The sequence below is a fragment of the Brugia malayi genome (genome assembly GCF_000002995.4).
Source record: "Brugia malayi strain FR3 genome assembly, contig: Bm_v4_Chr1_scaffold_001, whole genome shotgun sequence".
Classification (NCBI taxonomy): Eukaryota; Metazoa; Nematoda; class Chromadorea; order Rhabditida; family Onchocercidae; genus Brugia; species Brugia malayi.
This window is the reverse complement of record NW_025062475.1, coordinates 4,226,074-4,253,111: the sequence shown is the minus strand read 5'-3', so window position 1 is coordinate 4,253,111 and position 27,038 is coordinate 4,226,074. Positions and strand designations below refer to the sequence as shown.

Here is a 27,038-nt window from a genome sequence, read left to right as displayed (position 1 = left end):
CAATTGCATGATGAATTAAAATATGAAATAGAAATCATTTAAATGATTTAATCATTTCAAAATAAGAACAGGTCTTCTTTTTCGCTCCACGAAAAATCATATCATAATATTGTTGATGGTTTAAATCTGGCCAAAAACGTATTACTATCACCGCCGAGCAGAATAGTACCATCGTTAAGTTCGATCGCCTAAACAAGAAAAAAAAGAATAATTACCACTGATATTGTATATATACAAAGTACAATATATATGCAATATATACAACTATGTAAAATATTAAATAAAATAATGATAAAATCTTAATTAATAAACAAAACTAACTAACTGAAGAAAAAAATTATTACTTGTGAAATTGAATTTATAGTTGAACCGGTAGGATCATGGAAGCTTCGCATAATTGTACCATTAGCTGGATTAATAAGCAATAACAAGCCATATTTGGGTAAGAAATAATCAAGAATTGTCATAAACGTTTGAGTTTTTACTACCTGTAATAATGTAATATTTTTTGGTCTATATTTTTTGCATAAATTATCCGTATGAAATATTAGTACGGTATTTTCTGACAGATAACGATTGCCCATAAAGTATCCATAGGTATTATCAGTACAATATTTTTCTATTTGAATGTTTTTTTTTTTTTTTTTCCTAAAAATTTTATCAATAAAAGAAAAAATGCTTAATGACAATAGAAATTTGGTTGGTAAAAAGAGAAAGAAAGACTTTTTTTTTAAACACTTTTGAAAATTTTCCAATTTTTGACTAATCAGTAAATAATGACATAATTCTTTTAAATTTGTAAAACAATAGAAAAAAAAAAAGAAATACCATAGCAATGATATCTCTTAGAAAAGGTCTTTCAGTAATCCAAGAATCATCTTCTAAGCGAACTTGGCCAAGTGGTACCCATAGCATTCCATTATTGGCTGTTCGAATATTATCCGGATATCCAGGCAAATTATTTGCTACGATCATGTATTTCCCAGATTTATAATTGAAACAATACCTGAAAAGCTGAGAAAAAATAATTAAACAAAGTGAATATTTAATTGTAAAGCAAGAACAAAAAGTAATCAAAAATTTGAAGTTATTATTTACACATTAATAAAATACTGAAGTTTAAATTAACATTAGAAAATTATGAGTTCAAAAAGTAATCGTCATTTAAGGCGTTAAATATAATCATTTTTTGATAAATTTGGCAGTAAAATTTGACTTGAGTATTCGAAGATTGCCCATTTCGGAAAAAAATACACATTTTCCAGTTTTATCAAATTCCACACCGTTCGGATAATATAAATCATCGATCAGTACACGAAGTACACCGGTATGCATATTATAATGTAATAATCTAAATAGAATTATGATTAAAATATAAATTTTTGTACATTAATTTCGACTTTTATTAATAATCAATATTTAATATTTTAGCAATTTGCAAATTTTCAACTCAACCAAAATAGATTATTAAATCCTGAATCTAAATTAATTTGCAAGAAAATATCTGATGAGCTTTTATTACAGGAAATTCTGAAAATCACTTCTTCAAGATGAATAATTTAAGTTGAAATAGCAAATTTACCTTCCATCCGATCTATGTTCAACCATTGCATAAAAGCAATCACGGTCAGCAAAACGATGAGATGGTTCAGTGAAAACAATATGATGTCCATCTTGGCTGATATCAAAATCATTAAAATGGACAACTGGCCAAGATAAGCTATGTGCTATCTTTGTTCCAGGCTTTAAAATTTGCCTTACCGTCTCTAAAATTTCATATACCTAAATGAATTTTAATTATAAAAAATTATTCCAAGAATTCACTACTATTAGTATTGATATGTATTTTTTTTTAATAAATATTATAATTTTTTGAAAATAAATAACTAGTTAATTAAATAATTGTTAGAGCACTAAAAAAAAAAAAAGAAAAGGATTGAATATGCTATTAAAAAACTGTATTTAAATTTTTGCTAATTTGAAAAATTACTGGAGGGTAATAATTTGAAATTAATAAAATTTAGAAAATTTTGAAAAACCGATAGAATTTGAAAACTTCAAATTAACACCATTTATATTACATTTATCAGAAGTGTTATTAATGTTTTCAGTTTTGACGAATTAATATTTTTTCTTCTCATGTAATCCTGAAAATTTTACTACTACAAATAAATGAAAATACTAAGATATTTAAGATATCCTCTCAATAGATCATTTTTTGGTAATGTTCTCTTGGTTTTTTTCTAGAATGTTTATACCATTTTGAACATTTGCTTCGAAAATTCCATAATAAGCATCAGCAATAAGTAATAAATCAGGATTTTTCCGGTTGAACCGCATTCCTAAAGGACGACCACATTCCAGTACTGAATGATAACTTCCATCACATAGCCTGTTGTATTCCGGTCTTTTAAATAATTTGATACTTTTCACCAACTTCACCTATTGATTATATAACAATTAATCATTAAAATATACCTCACTCTTATGTATTTCTATGCAAAATTACTTATTTCTGACAAGAATTCCGGTTCATTTTGGATATGAATTTAATAGCTTATGCTTCATAAAGAGATTTTTCTGATTCGATGCTATAATGCCATAACACTCATTTTATATATCAAAATTAGAATACATAAAAAATAGCATTAAACTGTGTCTACCTTTTTAAATCTATCAATTTCAATTCCAGCAATCAAACCGGTTTTAAGTCCAACATATATAGTTTTACTTTTTTCATGTATTGCAATCGATTCCGGTCCATTGATTCTATTTGGCAACAATATTTCTGCATGGGTTAACTCCTGATTTGGTCTTAAGGTACCAGTAAGTTCCGGTGGTTTTGGGAGTCTAAAATTGAAATTAGTTTAGAATGTAAATATTTATATAAATTAAAGGAAAAAAGTGGAACAAAAAAACTACTCTAACATATTATTCCTCTATTTTGAGAAAAAAAGCAAAAAAAAAAGTCAATCAATTATTTTACATACTTTTAAAAGATAAAAAAAATAAAATTTGTTACATCCTTTATACTTATAATCAATTAATTACTAGCAATTGTATTATCTATCAAGTTACTTCTAATTTACATCCATAAACATTATTAAATACCATCAGTATTCTATTTAATTCTATGACAGCAAACATTATAAAAGTAATATCTTAATATTTTACTAAAAAGATTTTAATTAAAATTTTTCCTACAGAATTTAGCTAATTAATATTGGTAGATAAAATATGAGAATGTTTGCATTTTTTTTAATTAAAATTTGAAAAAATCGAAAGTTACTACTTCTTTAAAATAATTTTTCGTATATTTGTGCATATAAGATATGACCTTTTAAAATAATTTTTGATAATGGCAACCCATTTTTTCTTCTTGCCCGTAATCTTTTTGTTTGTTGAAACTACTCTAACAGATCTTGATAAAGATCTGAAAATTTAAAAAACAAACTAATAAAAATTAAATTTCAATTTTACCTGTACTTTATAGATCGGATAGGTTCATTTAAATAGTTTAATAATAATGCCAAGATGATCGAAATAAATAAACCAAATGAAAACAAACAAAAACGTTGACAACTAAAGATGAATATTATAATTGCTATTATTTATTAATTATTAATTAACTGATGATTTTTTCCATTATCATTGTTTGCACCAAAATAATGTGTAATCAAAGAACAAATTTCTAAACTTATTTTTTTCTCGCAAACATTATTGAATTTCGAGTAAACTTTCTAATGATCAAAAATTTTGTTTATAATAAGGAAGCAATCCTGAAACTGTTTATCTATGATTTAATTTATACAATTTTTAAATTTAAAATTATTCAGGAAATTTATCAAATATACGTTGGAAATTGTCGTAGTTTCTTAGTTTTTGGTAAATATATTATAGCTGATAATGATGAATCTTCTCCCAATACGCCGTAAAGTTGACGTTTGTTACGTCGATTTATTCTGCGCCTTACCATTTAATAGTTATTCAATTTGCATACTATAATTAACACTAATGAATAAATGAAAATAAAAATTTTAAAATGTTTAAACCAAACAAAAATAAAGTAATAGTTAATTCATAGTGCTATTTTGTTAGAAATATGGTGAAAAAAAAATTATAGTGAGATACATATAAAGGAGAATATCATAAAATGAGAAAGATCAGATTTAGATCGAATATTTGACAATATTTCATCTACTAGTAGTATCAATTATAATGGATGATATATCATAAATTAGTATCATTATTGATGATAGGAAATGATATATTATAAATTAGGACAAATAAGTGGAAATAAAATAGACAAAGGAATTATTGTTGCTAATATTACATCCAAATTAGCTATTTTTATTACATTGTTGTTATTATTGCATTCAAATTGGCTGTACATTAGAAGTATATTTTAAATTGGCTAAATAAATGGAAAAGAACGAATAAAATGTAAGCATATGACTGAAAGAAAAAAAAAACCAGAAAAATTCGAGCTAATATTTTAATCGATTTTTTTTATTTATTTTCATCCATTGTTTAATACATTATTCAGAAAATATTCTTCAAAAATCTTTTGAAACAATTTTTTTCTGTTTACAAAACAAAATGTTTTATTACATTGTTTTATTTTAGATTGCATTAATAAAGAGATTTTGCTTATATAGCATTTCATTATTCGAAGTAAAGTAGTGGTTATTTGGTTAATGCATGCAGGAAAATACTGTAATAATGAATTTCATTATACAATCATTAAGTAAATACTAACTAAAAAAATTTCAAATAACAGTAATTACCACAAATTGGTAAGGTAATTTAATTCAATATCTTCTTTTTAGTTATTCATCTTAACAATATTTATCTTCCGAGAAAAATCGCTGTGAAGAATATAGGTAATATATCATTCAGTAGTTTTAGTTTCAAGATTTTTGTTCTTTGTTTTTGTTTTTTTTTTTTTTTTTTTTTTTTTTTTTTTGGAGTGCTAAAGAAGGAAATATATCACAACAAAGATATAATGGAACACAACAAACGTAATTTTATTTCGTTAAGTATTTAATCCATAGCTTAATTTCATCATGAAATTAGTCAAATATTAGTTTAAAATATTAGAGCTGTCCTTTGATTATGATGGGTAGCATTATACACTTTCATTACGTCATTATGTAAGCATTTATGAATCAGTGAACAATTTAAAACTTCTTTAATAATGAACGGAATGCAATAAATCATCACAATGATGAAATTTCATAATTAATTTATTACTGAAAATAATTATTACAATCTAAATTTGAAAACAATTTTGATATACATTTAGGAATATATCACATTTCCTTAATATTATGTTTTCTCGATACTTTTTATAATAATATTAAAGTTGAACACTCGACAACTCAATTTAATTTATTTCATTCAAAAAAAAAAAGAACTATTATAATTCTTAATTGTTACTTTCAATTGCCGTATATCATTGAACCACGAATGAACTGACTGTTATTCTTAGTTGTCACTTATTTCGGGATTGACAAACGTGTTAAATGCCCCCAAAATTATTCATCTTATATTGTAAAATTATTTTATCAGGAATATTATGCTACATAATTAAATAAATGTTATGATAACATGTAGAAAAAAGTAAAATTGTTATCATAAAAGATTGACACAATATAATTACTAATCAGGTCATGATTTTTTATGAAACAATTTAAATTTGATATTTTTATGAAAGTAAATAGACATTTGTTAAAGTTTAACAAAAACAGTTATTAAAAATCTAGCAAGTGATAGCAAATATATTAATAACAAATGTATTATGGATTACTTTAACAATTAATACTTTACAGAATTTCATTAAATAATAGTAATACGAAACTATAATCATATAAAGATATGAAACCAATACTTTGTTAAACAGTTTAAAATATTTATCAAAAAGTTATTTTAATTATTTCCTTCTTCATTTGATAAATTATTTTAACGAATTATTAATATTAATAATAAAGGAACAAATCTTTTATGCGTATTTGTCAAAAACCTCAGATTGCAATATTTCATACCAAAGCAAACTAAAAGTGGGGTTTGACTTGCAGCGAGTGGGGTTTGAACCCACGAGGACTTAGCGTCCATTGGATCTTAAGTCCAACGCCTTAACCACTCGGCCATCGCTGCTCCGCCCTAACATATATTTTCTTTCTACATAACCATCACTTTGTCCAAGTAAAGGTTAGTTCATTTTGTTCAAGCAAAGGTCATGACATTCATTTTATGCAGACAAAGGTGGTGACAAGAAGTCATTATAGCACAGTAGTCGTTAGCTCAATTGAGAAAAGAAAAAAAGAAGGACACAATGAGAAAGCACTGCACATTTTGAAACATTCCGAAAATATTAACCTGTCAACCTTTCTATACCAATTACCTTATTTGCTATAAAGCAGCAATAGTATGCCAACAACGCTATTGTTAAATTTTGAACAACAAAGTTTCTTGCAGTATAACTGATAACGTCACTGGAATTTATTTAAGATCAATTTCAAATATATATATATATATGTATGAACACTATTCAAAAGCATAGAAAAAATATTATCATGATTTCAAAAAACCCAATTATGCCGAGAAACTGTGAAGTACATGAAGTGTTTGAATCAGATTGGTTGGAAGTTTTGAGGATACAAAACATAGATTGCAATAAAACTATTATGAATATGGGAAGTTGTTCATCGTTTCGGGTAAATTGCATAAAGACTAATAAAAAGTTTGTTATATTATGCATTTTAATACATTTATTCATTCTTAAAAAATGCCAGTTATGTGTAAACAAGAAAGAAAAATGTTGACAAATTCAAAAAATTCAGATCAGCGATTATATTGTTTATGCTAAAAGAAGAACTTCTTTCAGATAAATCAATCACTTTTAGATAATTTTAATAATCCAAAAAACGGTGGATCCATTGTATGCTAATACAAATTATAAAAATCTTAGTAGATTTAAAAATCTCATCGTTTCGAAAGTTCAGCTTATAAATTTCACATTTACTTCTGTTGGTAAAGTTTTTAACAAATATGTTGTTACTATCGTAATTCCACAGTATTATCAGTGAATTTATTAACCTTTGATGACATCATATAAAGAAATAAACAAAAGTAAATATTAAATTATATCAATAATTCACTAAGGTTCACAAAAATGTCGTACTTCCTACTGCATCACAGTTTATTGGAGCGAGTTGAGAAATGCATGCCGAAAAGAACCGAATCGAAGCTTAATAAACGCAAAACTGAGCAAATGGTAATTTTAACTACTTTTATATATTATTAACCATTGTCTACGAAATTATTTCGACATTATATTGTAATTTCGCTTTCTTTTTGACAATTCCAATTGATCCCACTGGTAGTTTAATTTGTGCAATTTATAAGCCTGAAAAATAAATAATTAACAGAATGAGCAATGCCCATATTATACTTCGTTAAATATAATTCGTTAAATATTTCTGATATTTTGTATAGCAAAATTAATATCACATATTAACATTATTATTTGATTTTGTATAGCTAAAATTATTATCATAACATTCATTATTAGTTGTGATTGACATTCGACAAAAAATAAATTTCTCTTTTGCCAGTTTGATTGCAAAAATATCACTGTAAAAACAAATTGTTTGAAAATATCTCGTTATAAAACAAGGGAAATAATCAGTTATTCAAAATTATTGTATAATCCGCTTTTAGCTTGAGTGAATTTTCCACTTTTAAGTACATTTGAATATTACAATGATACAACTTCGAAGTTATCTTTTTGAATACAAATATAATTCAAATTCAAATTCGAATTCATATATTACGAAATAGGTCGGCATCACGGGCGTCAGTGGTGTAATGGTCAGCATGGTTGCCTTCCAAGCAATCGACGGGGGTTCGATTCCCCCCTGACGCATGGCGTCTTCTTTTCCATCAAGAGATAAACCTTTGAAGTTCCACTCGCGGAAAGAAATTTTTATTGCATATTTTGATCACTACTTAGAATCTCGTACGATTGTGCATCATATTCGGTATATTTACTAGGATGACTTAATATGGTTTTTAAATCGAAATTTGTATGATAGTGTAACTATCGGATAAACAATACCATCTGTCTTATTCGTGACTATTATTGATAACACATACATTTATTTGAAACTGAAATACTATTTATATTCTAATTAGAAATTGGATTATTCTAAATTAGACTAAAAACATTTTAAATCATCTAATCTAGTTCAGTTTTAATCTTATCCACATACAATTAGATAGCATTTGAAAACATTTGGAAATTTCCAAACTCTTACTTGCGAGCATATATTATTTTAGCAATACTCTTAATGTTAGAAAAAAAATCACTTTTATTTGGGATTATTGTTTTTCAAATTCAGAAGATTCCAAATACCTGCAAATAATCTTTGCATCATTATTTTATGAGATAATGCTCTTTCAAATATGAAAAAAGAAAGTTTTATGCGGGGAATTTCCAAATACTGCACTATTTGGAAACTTTGAAATTTAATTACAAATTAAAAAAAAAAAAAAAAACTGACATAATTTGTTTGATATTTAATAACATACAAATAAAATGATAATGAATGTAACAGAAGTAACACCATAACCAAAGTTTCTGCTTCACTAATTAATTTGTTCAATAAAAGAAGTAATTTCAAATCGTTAACAATAAAACAATTGTCTTCAATTAAAATCATTTCGTATCAAAGCTTTTTCACAACCAATAGCATGCATCGATGACGCAACTTGATTGCAACAGTTGAAATCAACTAAGTCATAGCGTTGGACAGATTGCTGGTGTATTTGGGAGGGACTGGGAGAAGTGGACGGGTTATAAGGAATGTTGGTAATTATTTGCGAAATGATAATTGTAAAATTTTAAGAGTAATTGGCGAGGAGAAGAATGATTATTTTGCAAGCGTGATAAACGTGACCAATGATATCGCTTGTTGCTAATGTTGTGCAGTAATTAATTTTGAAAATATGGGATGGAAATATTTTTTCGGAAGAACTGTTTCATATAAACAATATTGTTTGTTGACACTTAATTTTTTTCTTTCTGTTGTTTTCATATAATTTCGAATTCGCAGTACTTTTAATACTTTTTCTTTCGAAAAATAAAAGATAAAATAAAAAATTAAGTGGAAAAGCAGCAAAAAAAAGTGAAGTAAACAATATTGCTTGTTGACGCCTTTTATTTGATGTTCTTTATGCACTGATGTATTTTTGCGTGATTTATAGGATAATATGATGTGAAAATAACGTTTTTTATTTGGTGATATCTATATCACTTATCAAAAGATACTGCAGAAAAGCCATATATATATATATCGATGGCCACATCTGAAAAGCGTCGTGAGTGCCGTAGGGAATCTAGAAACAGCACTAGCGACGAGGACGATTCGAGGTAAGTCAATGTATTCGAATTTCAATCCATGTAGATGTGTATGAACTTTGCTAATTTATTCTGGTAGTGAAGGAATTTATTTGCACAGTTTTTAAACTTTTATTCAAATATTTGATTTTGAAAACCTTGAGACATTAATAGTATCATTATTTAAGTTGGCTTCTGAAATTATGTTAGCATGATGGTGATCTTTATTTGATTAAAAATGCTAGTTTTCTGTCTCATGAAATTTTCAGTTAATCTCACATTAATTGTTTGTTTTTCCTTACAATGATGTTGCAAGATTTTAGGTATGAATGCAGCATCTGCTATAAAGAAGCAGTGAATCCAGTTGTTCTTAGCTGTGGCCATTTTTATTGCTGGGAGTGTATTGATGAATGGTTGAATAAATACGCACATGAAAATAAACAATGTCCTATCTGTAAAATGCATGTACGAGATGGTGGTGTATGTTTTCATACTTGTTTATAAATGTAAAAAAATATATCATGCAAGAGTGCCTTACAAAAATGCAGTGATATTTTGTCTGACGGCATTGGTAGATATTAATAATCTAATCTTATAGAGAAGTGAAGGCTAAATTTTGTAGTCTTTTTAAGCGTGTGACTGTATCTTCAGGTCACTTTCCATTCATTGGATTTTATATGCATGGCTTTTATTGACATGAAATTTCTTTGGAAATCACGTCATTTTAAATCGACCTGGAATATATCCTGCTTCCCAGATTTTGTTGAAATTCTTTATTTTAAGAATAAAATGATAATGAAAATTGATTTTTTTTTTCTTTTTTAGATCATCCCGATTTATGGGAAAGGTTTAGTGAAGTATTGTGAAAATCCGAGGCCCTCAGCACGCGCATTAAATCTCAAAGTAATTTTTTTTTTTTTCGTAGGGGTAATTTAGAAACATGATTTTTTTGCGTTTTGTTCTCTAAGACATACAAATGTTTAGTATTTGTTTTAAAAATCCTATTGCTTCTGCTGCTTTAAAAATCTCGTAAGTAGTTCGTTTTTGTGCGTAGAATTTCTGTACCTTATCTAACTTATATTGCCCGAATAGTACAATATGGAACCGTTGGAGAATCAAATTATCTCGGCAGTGAGCTAATGGAAGGAGCTGATATACTTCTAGATTTATGTGTACATGTTTGTCACTATAATATTAATGAAATTTTGTAATTAATGAATCTTTAAAACATCAATCAAATAGCATAAAATAATTCAAGGATGATAAGGATGATTCACCGACTGGAGCTATAAAGTGGAGGGATTTTTTCAAAGTAAGTGCTATTGTTGCTGGCTTAGTTGGTTCATTCATGCTTGGCAAGCAAGTAGCAAAAAGGTATTCTAAATTTTCTGAATATTTCTTAAGTCCTATATTATAGATTTATTTTTTGCCCGTTTTTTTAAGTTTTGAGCATTTCCGATACTACATTTTTCTGAATTACCTACCTACATTACCGTTGGATGCTCATATTTTACGACACTGTCGTAATTGTGTGCTCACGTTTTGTCGAAGCTATGTTAAATTTTTTGGGAATTAAGATATACTGCCAAAATAATTTCAAAGATTTCGTCGCAGAGATAATGCTCGTTTCTCGTTCACATTCGAATTTTCCTCCTTTTTTTGGTAGCAGTAAAAGCTGTTGTTTTGTTTTGATTCTTTTAATTACAGGAAACAGAAAAATTAATTCGACGAGCACGAAAACTTGGTTTGATGTATTGTATTTATTCCTGTGATTTCTTAAATTGTACATTGGATTTGAAAACCTATAGCTTTTGAAATTATACGAGTTTAAATACTGGTAAATGCATTTCTCGCATCCTTCATTTAAATTAACAATGTATTTCTTACACTAGTGTGATTACTGATTGTTTATTCATTGCTGTCAATATTTTGTAACTTGAAACACCGAAATGATTAACCGCTGTAGATTGCCGTTGATGCGTGTTTTCATTTAATTGTCTGAAATAAATATTTCTATGGATGTTGATTGAAGCAGTTAATATTTGGTATAAATCAGTGACCGTACAATTATTAATGACATTGTTTATTAAAATCCAAGAGAAAATGACATAAAACCATGTTTATGCAGACTGCTTCCCAAATACTTTTGTAGCCATACATAGGAATCCTCTTTGTGAACTGCTATAATATCTTTTGCAGGAATTTTTGATGCTTCTTATCAACAAATGCTATAAATATACACAGCTGTTGTAATTATCATAATGATTCTACTGGATAAGTGTTTGGAATTTGTATTGAATTCTTATATACGGGAGCACTGTGATAAGCAGAGGAAGTATGCAATTACTGGTAGCGCTGGGTTTTTGATTGGTTCCAAGATAGATGAAGATTTTCATGTGGCACACATTGCAATGTGTGCTCATCCTGACACTATACGAGATGAGGTATCATTTTTCCAAACAAACCCATGGTTGGACATATATCATTCGCTAATCTTCTCATTGCGGTCACGACTTTAATGGTTTCTCGAGTATTTTGAAGAGAAATTTAGTTATCATATCGTGAAATGAAGTTGAAAAATATACACTGAAAAGATGTATTTTGTTATTATTTTATTGTTGAAGTAAGAATTAGTCAATTTCAAAGAAGTGTATTTTGCAGAGTGGTGATATTCATTCGAAATCAGTGGATGCTGATTGGATCGCTGATACCGGTTCACGTGTTTTAAGATTTCTACCTGGTGGGACCATGATAGTTGGTAACTGTTTTTGAATGTATATTTAGCAATGTTAATTACTGAGTTTAATTGAAACTGTTCTTACTTCTTTATTAAGTAATTATTCCTCTAGCTGATTCTTAATATTACACCATAATGTGATGTTTTTTTTTTTTTTTTTTTCTTTTGAATTTGATGTCTGCTCAGTGTTGGTTTGAAAATAGTATGATATATAATCACAATCAAATCTAGATTTTCATTCTTTATAATTTAGGTTTGCTGTGGTTAGCTGACTCAAAAGCATCGTTGCAGTCAGCACAAGTTCGTGATATACTTGTTCGAGCACTTTCCCAGATAGCAATCCGTCATAATGCGCTCAGTTCTCTGAGCATCAAACCTATTGACAATACGTTGGTTTGTTCATCTCTTGTTGTTTGAAGTTTAGCTTTTCAATGATTACAAGATTCTGGATATTTGTAATAGCTACCAATTTCTAACAGCTAAGATTGGAAGAAGGAATAGTGCACGTTAGATTAACTCTCCGCATCTTTCTTTTTTTTTTGCCTCAACTATTTATTTTTCTTCTTTGTCTTTTCCAATTATAAGATTTAGAATTCCAAAGATGGAGAGAAGATACATTATAAAGTTTAGATTGGTTCTTTTTTTTTTTTTAATTTCAGATATTAATTGGAATCGAAACACCATTGGGGAAGCCGTTTGGATGCATTATTGATTGCAGTCGAAGAGGTGCTGCTGGTTCACAAACCAAAGTGAGCTTCAGTCAGGTATCCTCCACATTTGGTTTTTGATGAAGTCTTTTCGTTTATGATTTTTGCATTGATTCCTTTTTTGACACGATCATACTTAATTACTAAATTGCTACTTGGAGCGTAAGCAACGTAAACCAGACGTGAGGTAGGAGTAGTGTGATCCTTATTAAAATGTTGCTCTTGAACTAGACTAATGTTAAATTAATATATGTTTCGGATTTTATATCCTAGGTGTATTTTTATAGCGCTGTACGGTAATTAGAGATATAGTATAACGAGTTATGTTACTGCAGTTGGAATGGGTACGTTTGGAATCATCTGTTGCTTTTCGGTTGTCAGAACCTCTAACTGATGGTGTTTGGGATTTTCACAAGCAGTTTACAAGTGGAATACGCGAGTGGGCTGAATGTGTAAATATTTTTGTCATTGTTTGATTCGCTTTTTGTCTGAACTTTTATATGTTCAAGAAAAAAGAATTTTCTGCGTCTAAGTCTTGATCTTTGAGTTTTGATCGCTATTATGATAGCTTGAAGATTGAAATAATTAAGTAATTTTATTTCAGCTTTTGAAAACAAATTTAGCATTGATAAACGGCTTATCACGACCACGAGACGAGTTTCTGAGACCTCGTGATCGGAAAAATCGAGGACCAACTGCGTTTGATATTGAAATGTTTTTAAATGCTGGTGCGCTTGATTAATGATTGAAACAATTTATGCTAGCATATTTCTCTGTAGAGAATAACTATAATATGATTTTCCTGTCAGTCATAATATTTGCATTGATATTTTAATTTTTCACTCATAAAACATTAAAACAAATTAGACAAAACTTCAAGAATTTTATAAAAATAATGAAAGATTGATGCATTTGAATTTAAAGATTGATATGTTTATGATGCAAGTTATCTACTATCTTTCTCAGAAGACAGCTACAATCTAGCAAACATATAGCTATCCAAACCAAAAAAGCTGTTTAACGGCATAAGATCTAACTATGTATTTATTTGAACAAACAAAATAATTATGATTGGACGAAATTCTAGAAGGAAAACATGATTTCGGTAATCAAAAGATATCTTCATCCTGCATTATTGATTTGATTGTGGATACTATTGCGAAGGCAGCAGTGCCCAGTAAAGCTACTGTTGGTCAAGCAATTGATGCTGTTAAGGAACATTTAATAAGATCATTATGTAGTAGGGCTGGTAAGTTATTGCTTGTTATTAAATCATGATCATATAATTGCATTAGAGTTGGTAAGTATTTGCTTGTTATTAAATCATGATCATATAATTGCATCTTTAGTGTATCATTACAGTGCGCTTATTTATTAAAATATATCTTCAGTTGGTAATGATGGTGTAAATTTAAAATAATAAATTTCTGAACGTAATCGAAAATTAATTTCTAGTGGGATTTTGTAATAATAACTATATGCTTTAAACCTTAAATAAATCTGTGAAAAAAATTATTATTTATTTCAAAGAGCTACATTATGAAAGTACTGATGTTATCGAAGATGAACCAAAGGATCGGTTAGCGGTACATCAGTTACCTCGTGCTGCTTATGTTTGTTTGCCCAGTCAGCGGGCAATCGTTTTTACTGACTATCTCTTTGAAAGTGATACGGCTAATGATGCACAACAGTCCTTTGCAGAATTTTTAAGTCTCAAAGTTTCTGAGGGTAAGCAATACTTTTAATGTATTATTTTTTGTAACTTTAAGTTAACTCTTTCTAGAATTGGCAGCTCAATGAAAAATTTTATGTTATTTAAATTCAAAATAATGATTTGTTAGGGCAGACAGTACGTTAAATATGTATACTGCAGACACGTGTTTCGAGTTCTTCAGTTTTAATTTCTTCCATGATTCATATGCTGGTAGTTTAATAATTTATCATCAAAAGCTGGACTAAGTGATAAATATTTAGATGACATTGATATAAGTAGCGAACGTCACTTGGATGGAAACGATTTACTGAACATGTTGAGTGAAGACGATAGGCCTAGTCACGTGGAACGATCCAGTTCATCAGCATCAAGTTTAAATTCCGTTGTATTGCCTCCAATACTTAAAGCTGGTGAAATGACCTCTATAAATTACTATTTCCTCATTGCAGCACTTGTTGCTCTGTTATCCTTTGTTGCCTATTTCATGATGAAGACGATATCTTCTTGATAGTTCACTAAAGCCTTATCATTCAAATATTTTTTTATTCCTGTGAAATTCTCCTTAAATCTGATCCAAATGTTAATTTACCTCTGATTATTATTCACCTTTGTTGAAAAAATAAATAAGTGGCTTTACAAAATTATTAAGAAGATTTCAGAGCAAAAAAGCAGTTTCTTGAACTGTTTTTATGATATTTTTCCTTTTGTAAATTGGATTTGGTTTTCATATCAAAGTGTCAGTATGGTAAGGTTGTTAATTGGTCTACAGTTTTACCGGTATTCGTGTGGCTAGAATAAGCAGTGCAGTATGATTTGTAAAAAACTGGAGGAACTGATTGTCTTTAAATATCTTTGGAGTAGTTATAACATTAACTTTATGTTACACAGAAGTGATTTTCTATGCATTTGGATACAATGGATTTTTTCAACTAACCTGTTTGATCCTTATGTATTTAAAATACACTTTATAGCTATTAATATCCACTCCATTTTTCTGGGTAGTTTTAGATGTGTAAATGCTCACATATTTTTACATTTCCTTTTACAAATATCAAATTTAAATAGTGATTATTTCATTTTTTTTTTTTTTTCAAAAATATTTTAGTAATTGTTCAGGATGCGAAGCGTTTATTTGCAAAGGAACATTTCTTGAGTTTTTTTTTTGATGGAATGGTAAAATATCCCTAGTATGTTTTAAATTTTTCGTATTTCATTAAAGCATAAAAAAAAAAAAACACTCCTGCACTTTTTTGTTGAAGTTGACATCAACCAATTTTGTATTTTATCTTGAATTATTAATTTATTATTCAAATGATTTTATATATATATGTGTTTCAGTATTTGAAAAATTTTTTCTTAAATTTTCAATTTCTATGTGTCACAGACATAGTTTTTTTCATTGGTATTGACATATAGTTGAAGATTTGTCTCATTAATATAACGGTGAACTAATTCTTTCATTCTTATTACAAAGTGTGAACTAATTCTTTCATTCTTATTACAAAGTTCAATTGCTTTATTGCCCAGGCATCTTTGTTAGGCAGTTTTAAGCCGAAATTTTTGAGGAATTTGAATTAATCGAATAATGTTTTATTAGATTTTTTTTTTTTTTTGGAATCAAGAAATCTGGATTTTCAAAATCGCGGGTCACCATTTGTTATTCCTTCTTCTAATTATTTTGTGTTTCAGGTTACTTCAGGTGGAATTCAATCTATGATGAAGAAATGACATTAAGTAGGGTTCGAATATTCGGTGTGTTTCTAGAAATTGTTGGAATAGTTTATGTGAATTATTTCGAAAAAGAGTTATGTAATGTGGATTGATTTGAAAATTTTAGGTTTTTAAAACAAATTAATCCGTCCATCTAGTTTTTATAAAATTATAATATCAGTAAAATACAAATGTTATGGTACCGAAGTGTTCAGTGTTACTTTAGTAAATGACTTGAAGAGAATGTTATTAAAACAATTTCAGGTTCTTTGCTTAGGCATGTGAGATCTATGCTGCACTGCTGTCCATATAGTTCAAGCTATGCAATTAATGATCGGTTACGATTTGAAAATGAAAATAAGAAAGATGAGCAAGAAAAGGAGGTACGATCAAAGTATGTATTCCGACCACGCTTACCGGTTCTTATCGAAAATGATTATTTTGATGCGTCGTTCCAGTACGAATATGATAAAATTTGTCGCGAATGTTATGCCTGGGATTCAGAGATGAAAGCTGTTAAAACAGTATGGTTAGTAAATGTGGAGAAATATAATAATATTAAAGTGTTCAATATTATTTTGTAAAGAGAAATAATTTTATTTTAGAGTTTATTTTTTGGTTTGGAAGAGAAATTTTTGTAGTTTGAAATAAGTAGTAAAGATGCTGATTATTATGCCTTTAAGTACTAGTCAAATATTTTTCTTCTAACTCATCGATAAGTTAATTTTCGTTTATTTTTAGGGCAAGATTGAAACCACCGCCACAGGAGAAAGTTGAAGAGGATGTATTGGTAATTGGGAATCTAGATTCGCTTCCTTGGGCTCCGGTAAATTGTTGCGAACTTCTAATGTTTTTTCTCTAGAAGAAAAAAACAGAATATTTTACTGAATATTTGAAAATTTTCAGAGAAATAACTAGCTTTCCAAGTTTACTGTTGCAGAATGAGTGGTGTATAGAGCGAGCATTTGATTGCTACAGGAATAGACGAGACGTTACACGAATTCATGTGAGCATTTCAATTTCTTTTGATTACTGGTAGAAAAATGCTAACGTATATCGTTGTAAATTTGAAATTTACTGCTTTTCAGTTAACTATAAAATATTTGGAAATGTTGAAAAGATTACCGAATCTACAAATTGGTCTTATGTTAGACATGGCTCATCATATGCAACAAAATCTTCTGATAAAAAGAACTCGAAAGTTGTTCGAATTGGTGTGTCAGACATATTACACTGTAAGTTTTAATACGTTGAGATTGACCTGCATTGTCTTTCTAATAATTTTTCTGAAATTCCATCATTTTTAGGGTAACTTGAAAAAGCTGATAGAAAGTGATGAAAATGCTGAACCTATTGTGGAACACATGCATAAAGTAGAGCAATTTGAAGCCGAAAAGCGTGAAGTGCTAAATATCACTGAACAAGATATCGTCACTGTTGCTCCAGGTCTTTATGGTCAGTTTCCAGAATTGATTTTAAATGATATCTTAAAGGATATCATGTTTTTATGATTAAAAAAACTCATCAAGTTTGTGCGTTATATCGAGCTTATGATATAGCAAAGACGGAAATATCAGACTATCTTAGGTGTAGAAATGAAATTGATATCTGAGTATTTCAGTTTCCCAAGAGATTCAGTCTGGGGATTTTGCTATTATAACATTGAGAAATTATATTCAAACAGGCCAGAACTTGAGATAGCTTTCTGAAAATTTTAAACAATTTCGTTAATTAATATACGTATTAGTATATTTAATATCTATTTAAATTATATTGAAGATGTTTGAATTAGGTGTCTTCAAGTTACTCGCTTCTTTTTTCAAATCTAAATGAATGCGAATCATTTTCAAACATACCACTTTTACAGGTGCCATTCAGGATTTCTTCCGAGTTTATTTTGCAAGTACTTATTCATTATCAATAACGTGTTGTGCATTACATCAGAAAAACATTCTATATCGTGTGGTAAGTTTTCATTCCATTAAAGATATTAATGGAACTAATTTTTTTTAATTCATTCAGCATTTAAATTTTTTATCTTCTCAAGCTCAATGTATCAAATGCATTTTAGGCTGATAGGAAGTATAAATTAACGAAAAATCAGATTGCTATGCCATATGAATACCCATACAATGTGCCATACATGATATTCGGTAATTTTGGTTATTGGTATTCACGAAAAAGAAGACGGTTCGAACTTCATGATCTTCATATTTTATCTTTCCCAATACTGCCTTGGTATAAAGATTTGCCCGGCACAGAGGGGAAGTTCTTTTCACCAATATATGAACGAATCCCATTGTCTAAAACTGTTTTTAATTAGGCAATGATAACTTGTGATTAAAAAATTTGTTCAGTAGGAATCATATTTTGTATATTTCTTTTCTATGAATTGGACATTTTTATTAAAGCTGATGATGGTTTCACTGTCATCATCAGCTTTAATAATGTGCCATAATATTACATATGAAGTATGGAGTAGAACTTGTTATGCATTGTTATGTAGTGTTTATGCAAATTATATTTACAACAGGTGGTATTTTTTAGCACACTTTTATGATACATTTCAAGTCACTAGAGTCTCACAGATAAATCATTAAATTTATGCAAGATATTCAGATTCGAATCGAAATTTTCTTTTCATAATTATATCATTTGTCTTTTATTTATTGTACTTGTTTTGTTATTGTTCTGTTTTTACTATTTAATTGAAGTGATTTATCGTAGTAAATTTTTTCACTGATATTCTTCGTACTATTACATGACTATCAGAGTGATCTATTACTTTCATTAATGTACTTTTCGCTTATAAATACTCGTAGAAAATTTACTTACTAAAAAAAGTGGATAATGATGCAAATAAAGATAACATCATTATTGGAGGTATTTATGTACTGTTTTCTTATATGCGAGTTGATAGGTTTATTATCATACTTTATAAATTATTATTGTTGCGTATAATTTCATATAAACTATTTATCTTTTGATAATATATGAGAGGTTCATCGGTAAATATTGAGAGGAAATGAAGAAAGTTATCATTCATTCATTATGGTTATTGGCAGTTCATTTATCAAAAATTCTCTCTTAGATATGTAATATTTTTCTTTTTTATTCCTGATTCCTGTAACATTTGATTGTTTTTTCGTTTTGGATTATTTATAGTGATAATTTAATCATTCATTTTATTGTTTTTATTATATAAGAAGATTTATTCGCAAATCTTATTTCATAGAAGTATTTGGGAATAGATTTTTGGGAATAGTACTTAAAGATTTTATCAGTTGATTAAGTAAGGATTACTGAATTAAACTAATACGAAATTCCTTCCTTTTTTTCTTGTTTCTGTTTTTCATTTAAATTAGAAATACAATTAAAAAATTGTTATATTACTGCATTATTGTTATTGCCTTCAAACTTTTGCATTCGTTTCCATTTTTATTTTTTTCATTAACAAAGTACAATACGAATTTGTGACTGACATATTTTTATTCTGTAACAAAGTTTTGTAAAACATTTTAAATATGATGGATATCTAATAGGGTTCAGTATTGCTAATGCATTCTCGATTATCTATCAATTATTACACTGTTATCAGTAAATAATGAGAGGAAATGGCATATAATTGTTCAGATGATAAGAGAAAGATGGCGTATAATTGATCAAATGAAGAGAAATACCAAAAGATTGAATTTATCAAAGATGAAGGAAAAAAAATGAACAAAAGGAAATAGAAAAGAAAATAGTCGTATGAAAGGTCTTTTAGGGAAATTTACAAGGTTTGTCTTTTTTTGTAGTATAATGATATCTATAAAACAGAGGGAATATTTCTTATTCCTTTCATTCCCTTTTTATCACAAATATTTTACTATGCAAATAATATTATTGGAGGGAAGAATTATTTTTACTCTGCAAATAAAGATGCCATAATAATAAACTAACATTTAGGAAAAGAAAAAAAAACATGTAAAATAGTGGGTGTTTTCCATAGAAAAAAAAAGATTTGTTGACAATCACACATATGTTATTATACTGATAACAATATTAATGACTAATGATAATAGTATTGATGACTAATAATTATTGATATTGTTAATATATAACTGATAAACTTAGAGGGACTATTAATGGTATTAATAACTTTAACTGTAAATATAATTTGTTGCTCATTAGATAATAATAGTCTAGAGTGGGTATTAATGATTTGTGATATTATCATTGTTCATATGATATCTATATGTTTTATGATTTATTATTCATACATAAATAAGCATTAGCTGATTGTTATTAGAATATGAGTTTCACAATTACTCTCTCATATTCTAATTATTATCATTAGTCATTAACATTGTTATCAGTATAATGATATGTGTGATTGTCAACAAATCTTTTTTCTCCTGTAGATAACATCGTGCTATTTTATATGTTTTTTTTTTTTTCTTCCTTTCTAAAATGTTAGTTTATTATTATGGTATTTTTATTTGCAGAGTAAAAGTATCCTCCTTTCCAATAATATTATTTGTATAGTAAAATATTTGTGATAAAAAGGGAATGAAAGGAATAAGAAATATTGGAAGGAGAAAATATAAACGAATTAGTGTGATACATAGTGGTCATCAAATTAGTAATTTCTGTTGTTTCGTCGTAAATATCTGATTCTGACGATATTACTACACTATATCAGGTCATCACATTGGTCATCTTTCTTCTTTCCTAAATACATTAATATTATCACTAATCCATTCGTTATGCTTATTATAAAATATTTTAATTTTATACTATTTAATAATTTGTATTAATAATAACTTAATTTTGTGCTACAATTATTATCACATATAATGAATAAATTCATCTCTTTCTGCATCATTTTTGCAATAATTTCAATAATTTGTTCTTTCTTTGTTTTCCAAAAAACATTGTTTTAATATAATATAATATTATATTATCTAAGAAATGATTATTTCAACAATTAATTATCAAATTTGATGAATTATACAATAATTCTAAAGTAATGATTGTATTTGTTGACATAATCATTTTTAGATAATATTATCGTTATGTTTTATAATTCATAGAAATGATCAGTTATAAAATTCATATCTGTGGAAAAAAAAAAAAAAAACTTTTTGCCACAAATATTTTGAGTTCTTCTTTCATCGAATCAATATATCAATAAAATTACAAAGATGCCGACATACGGACATATCGATCTATCTGTCTGTCTGTGATTGTCATCATCTGAGAAAAATTTATTAAAAAAAAATGAAAAAAAAAAGATTAATAAGCTGATAAATGTGCGACATTGCAGAAAGTTGTTGTTGTTGTCGGGAATGAAAAGCAAAAAGTGGAAAATGATCGGTTGATTTCATCTAGTAAATAACAATTGAAATTTGTTTCAATATGACAATTTCTTTTTCACTAAAAGATATCATCCCATTTCACATGGCATTTTTGGCGTATTTCATGTGATAACAATGTTGATGCGCCACATGAATTTATCATTTTCAATTTTTTTTTTCTTTTTGCAAATTTATTCAACAATTTTTAATTATTTAAGGAATTATATTATGTGATCGTTTGCAAAACAAGAAGAAACAAAAAATTAGAAATTTGTAAATCTTTCTTTTGTTTTGTGAAAATATATTTTCGAAAATCTCCTTGCATTTCCTCTTTTTGTAATTAATTAAATTTTAATAGAATTATATTGCATTCAATTGAACTGAATTGATTTAATCTTAGACATAAATTTTCCTGAAATAGAAAAAACTGTCGAATTTTTTTCTCTCTTCCTTCTTACATATATCATTTATTTTGATGAAAAACAGCGGAATGAAATGTTATAATTATTAATTGGATATTGTTCATAAACGGTAAATGATACGAAATAATTTAATGTGAAAGTAATTTGATGAAAACAACTAATCTTGATAAGTATAAATGTTTTCATTAAATAAGCTTATGCTTAAAACTGAATCAATTTAGATCAGTAGCGTGCATCATCATTCAATTAAACTTTGATTAATTACAAAGAGAAAGAGAGCAAAAGAAAAATACTACATCACTCATCTGCCTATTTTTAGATTCTTTTGTTATTCTCGAATCCGATCGTATATAACTAATGAATTATTGATTGAATAACCAATTATAGTAAGGAGGGCTGCAACCGATAAAATATTAAATTTAATATCAGTTAGGCTGACAAAACAAACAGTTAAAATCACGTCATGAAATAGTTCTATTGTTCTACCAAATCCACATTGTCAATTAAATCTAAACCAAACATAAAAATAATATTTCAACAATTGCAATAAACATGGACAAGATTTCTTCAAGCATCTGTGTTGAACTTATTCGTAGGCCATAATAATCTATTTTATGGTAGTTTATGGAGCCATCCAGCTTTTCTTCCAGTACACTTTTGACTTTTTAATTTTACCTTCGTTTCCTTTCTCTCCAAAACACATGACTAAACTATCACCAGCCTTTGAACTCTGCATCGTAAAACCATTTTAAAATTTTAAGGACAGCATGTCCTTCGCTTGATGATTTTATTTCCATCAAAATTTCACCTGTAAAGTCTATGCCTGAATTCATTCTACGTAGCAAGACAAAAAAAGCAAAAAAATAACAAGAATAATGCTAGTTAATGCAATCAATTTCCTATGTTTACTATCCTAACTGCCATATTCTTTACTCAAATTGAAATCTATATACCATTCAAAAGATTCATTACTTTATTCTGTGATTGGATCATATTAAATTTTGTTTCCTTACACTTAAACACCTCAAGTTATGTAATTCTGTCAGTTGATGAGCCAGTTATTTGGGAAAGAATGTCAACAGAAATTCCTGCTTTGAACGGATTTGAAATTTTAATAATTAAGTTTTGAACAATATTTCAGTAATTAATATAATTAATTATAACTATAATTCATTTTTACAATTAGAACTAATTTTTATTTCAAATTAAATATAAATAAACAAGGAAATAAATTCTAGAATTATCAAATTTAATTTTAATTAAGTATTAAAACAATTAAAAATGACAATCTATTTAAAAAAAGTAGATATTAGAACTTAGCTATTTTGTATGCATTGCGCAGGAACTGATCATATATTTGACGGCTTAAATAATAAAAAAAACTTTAATAATTAAGTTTTTAACAATATTCCAGTAGCGAAATTAATAAAACATTTAATTGGTCATAGTCTCAAATCATTTTTACAATTAAAATTAATTTTTATTTCAAATTTAAATTTTGATTTTTATGAAAATTTTACAATTTATAAGATTTTCTGTATATTAGACTGGGAAACAGTTTCTAGTATTATCAAATTTCATTTTAATTAAGTGTTAAAACTTTTAAGGGATAGTAATTCATTTAAAAAAATGGATTAGTAATTTAAAAAAAATATCAAAATTTAAATTTGAATAAAAACTAATTTTAGTTGTAAAAATGAGTTAAAACTATGATTAATTGAAAGTTTTACTAATTTCGCTACTGAAATATTGTTCAAAACATAATTATTAAAGTTTTTTTATTATTTAAGCTGTCAAATGAACACGCCGTATACGACCAGTTCCCGTATAGTGCAGATAAAACAGTTAATTAAGTGAAAATATACATTTTTTAAAATGGAATTGTTATGTTTAGTAGTTTTAAAACTTAATAAAATTAAATCTGATAATGCTAGAATTTATTCCCTTGTTTTTTTATACAAAAACTCCTACAAATTATAGGATTTTCATAAAAATCAAAATTTTAATTGTAAAAAAAACTAAGACTACGATTAATTAAAAGTTTTATTAATTGCAATTAATGATGATTTCAATTAATTTTTGACCATAAAATTAATTATAATAACAAATTTGATATACATCTTCAGGAAATTTCAACAATTTCTAAGAGTTTCTGTAAATTTAATACTGATAAAATGTTTAATTTTACTAAATTCCGTTTTAATTAAGTGCCAACAATGTTATAGGAATATAATTCATATCAAAATAAACATATTTTGAACTTAATTGATTATTTTATTTGCATTGTACTTGATCTGCTTACATTCTGTCATGGATGTTTGACAATTTATGCAAAAAAGAAAGTCTAGTAAATTCAACTTGAAGCAGCCATACAATGTAAAAATTAATTAAATTTGTAATTATAAATGATTTCAATTATTTTTTGACATTGGAATTAATTTTAATCACAATTCTTGATACGCATCTTTAAGAAATTTCGACAATTCCTAAGAATTTTTGTAAATTTAATATTACATTGAAATCTACATTGAAAGTTTGCTTCCAAGTTATTTTTAAAAATTTTTTTTCTTCCATAAAATGTCAAAAATTTGCGACAAAATGTAAGTAGATCAGATATAATGCAAATAAAAGTGATGAATTAAGTTCAAAATATATTTATTTTTAAATGAATTACATTTTTCTAGCATTGATGGTTTTTAATATTAAATTTACAAAAACTCTTGAGAAATGTCGATAGAGATCAGTGTCTAGAACTGTGATTAAAATTAATTTCAACATCAAAAATTAACTGAAATTATTTTATAATCGCAAATTTATTTAATTTCTACATTGGAAGTTTGCTTCAAAGTTAATTTTTAAAACCTTTTTTTGCATAAAATGTCAAATATCCACGACAAAATGTAAGCAGCTCAATTATAATGCAAATGGAAGTATTCAATTAAGTTCAAAATATATTTATTTTTAAATGAATTCTATTTTTCTAACATCTTTGGCACTTGATTAAAACAGAATTTAGAAAAATTAAAGATTTTTTTAATGTTTAATTTACAAAAACTCTTAGGAATTGTTGAACTAAAGATCCGTGTCTAGAACTGTGATTAAAATTAATTTCAATATCATAAAAATCAGTATTTAAATTTGAAATAAAAATTAATTTACATCGTAAAAATGAATTAAAACTATGACTAATTGAAGATTTTATTAATTTCGCTACTGAAATATTAACTTAATTATTAAAGTTTATTTTACTATTTTGAACTATCAAATGACCACACCGTGTATGACCAGTTCACGTACAATGCATAGAAAATAATCAATTAAGTTGAAAAAACATATTTTTTTAAATGAATTACTATTCTTTAAAAGTTTTAACATTTAATTAAAATGAAATCTGACAGCACTAAGATTTATTTCCTAGTTATTTCTCAATTCAAACACTAAAGTGAGTCATACCAGCATTAACGTTTGCATTTCTTTTCTAAATCATTCATTGCAGCACTGACTACAACCATAGACTGCGTGCAAAATAAGCTAAAAGCGCCAAAGAAGTTGTCGTCTCTTATTTTACCAATATGCACGTACGCACAACAACCAATATGAATGAATGTGCCATATTCATTTTAATGACAGTAATGGTTGTTGCAGAGATGAATGGGTGGGTGCAGTACATTTTCCCTCAGACAAATGTTCACATGAATTTTTTTTAGCTATAGGCACTGCAACTGGCAATGCTGGCAGTACCGATGGGACGCTGCCTGCTATATTATGTCAATCAGTTTCGTATCGATGAACTTTCCTCTGTACATTATGGGACGACTACTTATACGATATACCCAAATGATTAATAAAGAATGTAAGGATGAAATCTAAAAGTGATGTTAGAATAAAAGAATTCGAGGCGATTTTGCATGGGCATTTTGTACTGTCATCAGGGCTGCACAGTGATACATACACACAATGCGCAAAGATTTTTGAGAATCCAAGGAGAGCAAGTCTGTGAGCTACTGGCAAATAAAATAAAAAAAGAGCTAAAACTCCACAGATTTAATTAATACTCTTTTCTGCAATTGTTGGAATAATTGTTGGTTTCTGCAAAAGGATGTTGTTTGACGAGTAACATTCTTTTTTTGTATTTCTAGTAAAGATTTAACCATAAAAAATTTCAAAATTTCATTATTACATAGTGAAACAACAGAATTTCAAAAAAAGTCTCTTCTATTTTTTCTTAAGAGATTTTTCAATCTAAGTGATGTATAGTAGCAATATGTTTATGTTGATCCTAATGAACAGTTTAGTTTTAGTTTACACAACTTTTTCGAATGTGAAGGAGGCTAAAACTGCTTCTGAAGAATTATTAAAGAATGAAGAAATTAATTATATATATAAATATATATTTCTGAAGAAAGAGAAAATATATATCATAAAGTGAATTCTCTTGAAGTAATAGCAACTATGAAAAGCAGAAGCGACCAAGTTGATAAAACTGTAGAAAAAGTTGAGCAATGCATTCTTATGATCAGCCAGCTATTGTAACAATATCTGAAGAAGAAATCAATCATACTAATTGGGTTAATAGTATGTTATTGATGAGGACAGTTTTGGAGTGGGTGCAGCCAAGTGGTAAGGCATCGGTTTTCGATGTTGCTGTGTCGGGGTTCGAATCCTTCTATCTAAGCCATATATCAACGGTGGTAGTGTAAGTGGTTCTTCTCTAATGTCAACGTTATTTGTTTAATACATAAAGTATTAACATTTATAAATAGAACGGAAAAGTTTGTATGGAAAGTAGTAACTAATAACGCTGATGCAATAAAAATCTTAAGAGGTCATGGTACTGTAAGGAAGCACCCAGGTATGTACATGGGGGGGATACCTGGTGATGGGTCTGGTTTGCATATATGGGGTTGTTGATAATAAGGTATAGATGAGGGGCATTATGACAAAATTGAGGTTATCATAGATGCTGGGGCATTATGACAAAATTGAGGTTAGCATAGATGGGGATGGCT

The 27,038-nt window shown here is 27.6% G+C and overlaps 6 protein-coding genes, 2 non-coding genes and 3 pseudogenes across 11 annotated transcripts; 7 read left to right on the top strand and 4 right to left on the bottom strand.

The window, feature by feature from the left end:
* Positions 1 to 101: 101 nt before the first annotated feature.
* Positions 102 to 3,976, bottom strand: Bm5755 (Strictosidine synthase family protein; the record flags this gene model as incomplete). The annotated part of the gene is made up of 9 exons (XM_043076517.1): positions 102 to 188; positions 345 to 488; positions 829 to 1,006; positions 1,217 to 1,351; positions 1,583 to 1,766; positions 2,259 to 2,442; positions 2,664 to 2,850; positions 3,481 to 3,582; positions 3,855 to 3,976. 9 exons carry the CDS (start codon positions 3,974 to 3,976, stop codon positions 102 to 104), a joined length of 1,323 nt encoding a protein of 440 aa, XP_042932451.1.
* A 2,096-nt stretch (positions 3,977 to 6,072) lies between these two features.
* On the bottom strand, positions 6,073 to 6,156 carry Bm14583. Its single transcript has one exon. It is a non-coding gene; the product is annotated as a tRNA-Leu (tRNA).
* Positions 6,157 to 7,321: 1,165 nt separating this feature from the next.
* Positions 7,322 to 7,928, bottom strand: Bm1260 (Uncharacterized protein; the record flags this gene model as incomplete). The annotated part of the gene is made up of 2 exons (XM_043076516.1): positions 7,322 to 7,408; positions 7,836 to 7,928. The coding sequence occupies 2 exons, from the start codon at positions 7,926 to 7,928 to the stop codon at positions 7,322 to 7,324; spliced, it is 180 nt and encodes a 59-aa protein (XP_042932450.1).
* Bm14584 lies at positions 7,856 to 7,927 on the top strand. Its single transcript has one exon. It is a non-coding gene; the product is annotated as a tRNA-Gly (tRNA).
* Positions 7,929 to 9,359: 1,431 nt separating the features above from the next.
* Positions 9,360 to 11,123, top strand: Bm3978 (RING zinc finger protein, putative; the record flags this gene model as incomplete). Its single annotated transcript, XM_001897213.2, has 5 exons — positions 9,360 to 9,433; positions 9,724 to 9,880; positions 10,226 to 10,303; positions 10,659 to 10,774; positions 11,108 to 11,123. The coding sequence occupies 5 exons, from the start codon at positions 9,360 to 9,362 to the stop codon at positions 11,121 to 11,123; spliced, it is 441 nt and encodes a 146-aa protein (XP_001897248.1).
* Positions 11,124 to 11,661: 538 nt separating this feature from the next.
* Bma-odr-4 lies at positions 11,662 to 15,066 on the top strand (the record flags this gene model as incomplete). Its single annotated transcript, XM_043076515.1, has 9 exons — positions 11,662 to 11,844; positions 12,062 to 12,158; positions 12,391 to 12,530; positions 12,797 to 12,901; positions 13,180 to 13,296; positions 13,449 to 13,572; positions 13,932 to 14,093; positions 14,375 to 14,572; positions 14,819 to 15,066. The coding sequence occupies 9 exons, from the start codon at positions 11,662 to 11,664 to the stop codon at positions 15,064 to 15,066; spliced, it is 1,374 nt and encodes a 457-aa protein (XP_042932449.1).
* Positions 15,067 to 16,282: 1,216 nt separating this feature from the next.
* Bm404 (Uncharacterized protein) lies at positions 16,283 to 18,591 on the top strand (the record flags this gene model as incomplete). Its single annotated transcript, XM_043076514.1, has 8 exons — positions 16,283 to 16,310; positions 16,533 to 16,797; positions 17,010 to 17,094; positions 17,209 to 17,274; positions 17,357 to 17,503; positions 17,576 to 17,723; positions 18,136 to 18,233; positions 18,340 to 18,591. The coding sequence occupies 8 exons, from the start codon at positions 16,283 to 16,285 to the stop codon at positions 18,589 to 18,591; spliced, it is 1,089 nt and encodes a 362-aa protein (XP_042932448.1).
* Positions 18,592 to 22,553: 3,962 nt separating this feature from the next.
* Bm18559 lies at positions 22,554 to 22,868 on the bottom strand (annotated as a pseudogene). Its single transcript has one exon. A coding segment is annotated over exon 1 (315 nt).
* A 2,626-nt stretch (positions 22,869 to 25,494) lies between these two features.
* Bm18558 lies at positions 25,495 to 25,896 on the top strand (annotated as a pseudogene). Its single transcript has one exon. A coding segment is annotated over exon 1 (402 nt).
* On the top strand, positions 25,889 to 26,119 carry Bm18557 (annotated as a pseudogene). The gene has a single exon. A coding segment is annotated over exon 1 (231 nt).
* A 412-nt stretch (positions 26,120 to 26,531) lies between these two features.
* Bm17358 (Uncharacterized protein) lies at positions 26,532 to 26,940 on the top strand (the record flags this gene model as incomplete). The annotated part of the gene is made up of 2 exons (XM_043076513.1): positions 26,532 to 26,683; positions 26,853 to 26,940. 2 exons carry the CDS (start codon positions 26,532 to 26,534, stop codon positions 26,938 to 26,940), a joined length of 240 nt encoding a protein of 79 aa, XP_042932447.1.
* Between the last annotated feature and the right edge of the window lie 98 nt (positions 26,941 to 27,038).